Source organism: Solanum tuberosum, unplaced genomic scaffold (assembly GCF_000226075.1).
Source record: "Solanum tuberosum cultivar DM 1-3 516 R44 unplaced genomic scaffold, SolTub_3.0 scf00630, whole genome shotgun sequence".
NCBI lineage: Eukaryota > Viridiplantae > Streptophyta > Magnoliopsida > Solanales > Solanaceae > Solanum > Solanum tuberosum.
The window spans coordinates 1-5,570 of record NW_006239566.1 but is presented as its reverse complement, the minus strand read 5'-3'; the positions used below and the strand labels follow the sequence as shown (position 1 = coordinate 5,570).

At 34.8% G+C, this 5,570-nt stretch overlaps 1 protein-coding gene and 1 long non-coding RNA gene across 2 annotated transcripts; both read left to right on the top strand.

The window, feature by feature from the left end:
* The first annotated feature begins 2,712 nt into the window (after window positions 1-2,712).
* On the top strand, window positions 2,713-4,319 carry LOC102581736 (tetratricopeptide repeat protein 5-like). Its single transcript, XM_015304936.1, has 5 exons — window positions 2,713-2,893; window positions 2,980-3,094; window positions 3,226-3,295; window positions 3,962-4,033; window positions 4,233-4,319. Exons 1-5 carry the CDS (start codon window positions 2,713-2,715, stop codon window positions 4,317-4,319), a joined length of 525 nt encoding a protein of 174 aa, XP_015160422.1.
* LOC102606195 (uncharacterized) lies at window positions 3,248-4,918 on the top strand. The gene is made up of 3 exons (XR_368886.2): window positions 3,248-3,295; window positions 3,962-4,033; window positions 4,233-4,918. It is a non-coding gene; the product is annotated as an uncharacterized lncRNA (long non-coding RNA).
* Window positions 4,919-5,570: the final 652 nt, after the last annotated feature.

Sequence of the window (5,570 nt, the reverse complement as noted above, 5' to 3'; positions counted from 1 at the left end):
TTGTAAATTGTGAACTGTTAGGTTGGGCTGGTTTTATACAGATTGTAGTTGTGAAGGTTCGGTTGGGGTGTAAGGAGTACTTGTATTCTATCCCCTTAGCTCGTGTTTAGAGGTTTACTTGCTGAGTACCGTGTGGTTTGGTACTCACCCCTTGCTTCTACAAATTTTTGTAGGTTACGAGCCTGGATTTTTGTGGTACTTGTTATTCTCTTCTTTTTTTAGGCTTCTGGGAGATTTGTGAGGTAGTTGTTTGTCTTCTCAGCGATCCTTCTTACTCCTGTTTATGATCTTGTTCTACTCTAGAAACAATGTTATATGAGACTTGTATTTTTCTTTTGATTCTATTATAATACTTTAGAGGCTTGTACACGTGACAACCAGATTTTGGGGTATATTTGAGTTTATTATAAAAATTTCCGCATTTTATTGTAATGGTTGAGTTTTAGGCTGACTTGTCTTGGTGGGTTAAGACGAGTGTCATCACGTCCATTTTCGGGTCGTGACAGTAGTTCTGACAATCTTGTCTCTGTACATAGTTTTCCTTTATTTTAACATTAAACTTAGATGTACAGTATTAGCTCCCTGTAAGCCTGGCTGGTTTGTTCTTTTATAGATTTGGGAGTTTCTTCTGATTTTCTACCCCATTTCAGGAAAGAATTGATACAATAAAGTCAGAGCCAGATTTTCAATGCGAGTGTGGCCTCTTAAGTTTTTGAAGAAAAATATTGGGTTTTTACTGATGAACTATTCTATCATATGGGATTTTCAATGCGATTGTGGCTTCGATTCTTGCTAATTATAGCCTCATATTTTCATGATTGTGCTATTGAAGAATTGGAGAAAAAAAAGACAAGAGACCATGTATCAAGTTTGCAACTCTGTTTTTTCTAATTTTATTTTTTGCTTGGGTCTCTCAGAATTTGAGAATCATTAGGATCTTTGTTGACATGTAAAGATCCAAAGGAATGAAACCACTCAAGAAGAAGACACTGGTAACTTTACAGATAAGACAAAAGTCGGTAAACTAAATGAAAAAGACATGATTTGAAATAGAAGAATTCTTTGTAAAATAGGAGATACTTACACAGGATGTACTTAAAGGAAGCACAGGAAATTTTACAGGTAATTTCTCATTGAATTAATTACCTTTTTCTAGGAGTTAAGTATCACGTCTATGTCTCCCGGAGAGAAAAAATCAGTAAATGACTATTACAAGATCTGCAGAGATCAGTGACATGTTGAATTGAGTTAAGGACGAAATAATCTATCTAGAAGAACAAGTGTTTAAATAGGGAAGTAAAAATTCAAATTAGAAAGACAGACTTATTAAAAAGAACTGGCTTCAGCAGTATCTGCCTGCCTATGTGAAAACTTTTTTCTGTGCTTATTCTTGTCCAACTTTTTTAAAGCTCGAAAGTTCATATGCTTAGTGAAGAAAGAACCAAGAGTCACTAAAATAAGCTCACTTATATTCATCTTCACATTTTATGTTTGCATATATCATGATATCTTAAATATAGTCTTCACTTTCCGCCTTTCTTAAATTCAATGCCATGTTGAGTAAATCCAAACAATTGTACATTCAGGCGAACAGGCTTCTGGAGAACTACGAGAAGTCCCTCATTAGGTTATCAGATGCTGTAGAGAAGGATCCTGCCCATGATGCGTCACATCAAGTGGAAATAACAGTTCAGCTTCTTGACAAACTAGAAGAATTAGTTCAGGTAAGATTATTTGATTGTGGTTATTTCATATGAAGGATCTGTAAGTGATATTCTGATCAGTTGCATTAGGAACGGCATGGTTGACGACATTAGAAATTTAGAATCATAAGGGAATTGTGTGTGATCAAAGGTGCATTGTTTCCAGTTATATTCAAAGTGCAGGCCAGTGATAACTATTTACAAGAGGTATTCAAGGAGTCGCACTCCTTGCGATTGCACATCTAACTTGTCAAACTCCCAACATGACATAGTGCAGTGCTTTGATGTGATCACATTTACCTGTTTAAACACTGATTTCATCATCAGAGTTACCAGGGAATGCTTTCTGTTTCCTGATTTAAAATAATGTATGATGAGGTAGTCCTTTTGGTAACATTGTACTAATGATAGCTAGGGGGACAGATGTAACATGAAATTTGATTTTATGGTATGACAGGAAAACACCAAAAAATAGTCATGCTTTCTAAAATTGACTTAATGTGTAAGTTTGAAGTGCAGTTGATTGATTGATTTTGGGAATATTGCTAAACAAGTAGAGGCTAGGGAATTGCAATAGGAAGCTATGAATATGTGGAATTAAGAGCTATTTGGATAGGAATATTCAAGTTGGTAATACAATTGATCAACTTGGTAACTATCCTATGGCTGCCCCAGAAAGCTCGGTTCAGTTTCTCCTACTTTTTCTGAATTCTTTTCACTTACTACTACATATAAATAATATTAACAAAGAGTAAAGGAAAATTTATTACTACATACAAAATAGTTGCAGAAGGTCTCAAGGTATCCATTTGGAAAAAAATTCTAACTGTTAAGCATAAGACATATCTAGAAGAAAACAAGATGAGGTAATGAAACATGATGCCTTCTTCTGCTTTCATTTCTTGATTTTCTTTCAAGAAACATGAATGTTATGATATAGTCTTCTAAAAAATAATGCCTTAGATTCTTAGTTTTTAAATGTTTTCTTCTTTTGAGTCATTAAGAGATTATGAATGACATTGTGAAGGATGCATTTAAATTATGTGATCCTGCTTTTCAGGGTAAGAGCAATGAAAATAGAAAGGGGAAGAGTAAGGCAAAGAGTAAAGGAAAGGGCAAGAGAAAGAGTAAGGGAAAGAGTACGGAGACAAGCTTTGCTTCCCTGATCCAGTCACTTGATGATATTGATTGTAAGGCTTTACATTATTCATAATTTAACTATAAACATTGATTTATCTATTTATCTATTTAGTTGAGGTAATGTGTTTTCTGGCAGTGGATCCTTCCTACAACAAAGCAACCTTGGATGTCTTAGCTGAAGGCCCTAACAAAGGGCTTGCAGTTATGGGAGTAGTCCGGTGCTTGGTTAAGTATGAGTATGGTGTTCCATTGTAAGTTGCTTCATCTAGAAGAATCAATGATCATTTTGAGCATTTCTTTTAAAAGTGGGAAGTTACTAGGCTGAGCAGCCCTAGTTTAAGCTTAAATACTTATTTCTCAATGTGTACTCTCATTCAAACAGATACTATGTGCTCTGTGACTCCGATGAGAACAGTTTTGTCCTTCTAGTGTTTGGGATACAGGAAGAAGCGGTAAGCACTACATTATGTTGTTTTAATGTTTCTTGGTACATCTGTTGAAATCTTAATTCCTAGAAAAAAGTTGTCTGGTAAAGTAGAGTATCTTGGAGTAACCAAGATAAGTAAATCAACAGATAAGTTTGCTGCTATACTGTTGCAGCAGTAACATGCCTAAAAAATAAGCGAAGGATTTTGCACTTCCTAGATGAAAAACTAGATTAAAGGGAACCTCTCTTCTTTAATACTGTATGTAATTAAAGAAGATAACATTTACCACTTCATAAGTGAGCCTGAATATCATCTCTTTATATATGTATCTGATTTTGGTTTGTGTCAGCCCCACCCAATTATTATCTAGTGAATAAATGTCATATCTTTGAATATTTATCCTACTTCAGATTGTTGTGGTGACATATAGCCTACCATATTCCTATACTAAAATGAAATAAGCAGATAATAAGGTAACATAAATAAAGGTTTTCTAGGAAAGGCATGGTCTATGAATTACTGATTGTGGAAGGAGAAAAAGGAAAGAAATGAAAAATGACACAAGAACTATGAGTCATGACAGTCATGGTTAACATCAACTCATCATAGAGTGAGTTTCTGTAAGTATTGGCTATCCAGCTCCCCATTAGACTTTCACATCATTACTTAACGAACTACTCTTGTTGACAGATTAAACAAGGAGATCAGGTCACACTATTGGAGCCCTTCTGCAAATTTGTAGATTTTAAATGGAAGGAAAAGGTAAACTCATTATATAATATCTGTGGTATTTCACATCCAATGCTATTCCAAATATGCCATATTGCTTTCTCCATCATTTTCTCCTTTTCTTGATTGTGACTGATTGGAAAGGTTTAGTGCTAGAAGAACAATATTCCATACACTAATCAGTCAGCCAAGTTTTGTCAGTCCTTACTAATAATTGTTATTTTTACTGCAGCACTATCAATTCCAATCTGTGCGAGTCAATAATGTGGAACAAGTCCTTGTAAATGGAAAGGCTGTATCTTCTGATTTTGCTATATAACCAATACCAATGTAGTCATAAACTCTACTGTGTGTAAGCTACCGTGGGATTCGAGGAAACAAATACTTAACTGCTTGTCTACTACATGCAATTAGCAGGTGTTACAACTTGATATGAGATTAAACTCTACTGTGTGTAAGCTGCCGTGGGATTCGAGGAAACAAATACTTAACTGCTTGTCTACTACATGCAATTAGCAGGTGTTACAACTTGATATGAGATTAAACTCTACTGTGTGTAAGCTGCCGTGGGATTCGAGGAAACAAATACTTAACTGCTTGTCTACTACATGCAATTAGCAGGTGTTACAACTTGATATGAGATTAAACTCTACTGTGTGTAAGCTGCCGTGGGATTCGAGGAAACAAATACTTAACTGCTTGTCTACTACATGCAATTAGCAGGTGTTACAACTTGATATGAGATTAAACTCTACTGTGTGTAAGCTGCCGTGGGATTCGAGGAAACAAATACTTAACTGCTTGTCTACTACATGCAATTAGCAGGTGTTACAACTTGATATGAGATTAAACTCTACTGTGTGTAAGCTGCCGTGGGATTCGAGGAAACAAATACTTAACTGCTTGTCTACTACATGCAATTAGCAGGTGTTACAACTTGATATGAGATTATACTCTAGCAGGTGTTAGAACTTGATATGAGATTAAACTCTACTGCCCATATATGAAGTTAATAGTCATGTGTTCTACATGTGAATTTGCGTATTACGTATATTATGTCACATAATTGGACTCATGTGTCTACTTGTTCAATTTTATGAGAGTTTAAGTGTCTGAGGCCAAGTTAAAAGGTTTATTTATGTATTATGCCATACATACATATGATCTTTAACTTACGTCTACTCACATTTATGCCCTCCAACTTTGAGCTTGCAAAAGAAGACACTTAAACTTGTATAAAGTTGAACAAATAGGCAAGGCATTCTATTAGCAATCCTATAGCCTATAAGAGTCGTCTTAAAAACAAGTTACGGTGATAGTCAGACAAAATCAGTGACTTGTTGTGTAGAAATTCAACATCATATTTTTACATTCAAATCTTGCTACTATATACCATTATCCACAAATCAAACAGAAACAATGACAATAATATTCTTCAATTAATACTACTAGAAATTGCTACCTAGTCAATCCCACGAAATCTTCAAAGAAACTAAACTTTCCAGGTACAAAGCCTTATTTGCCACAAAAGGAGGAACTTGTATAGACTTAAACTCAGTATATTCATTTT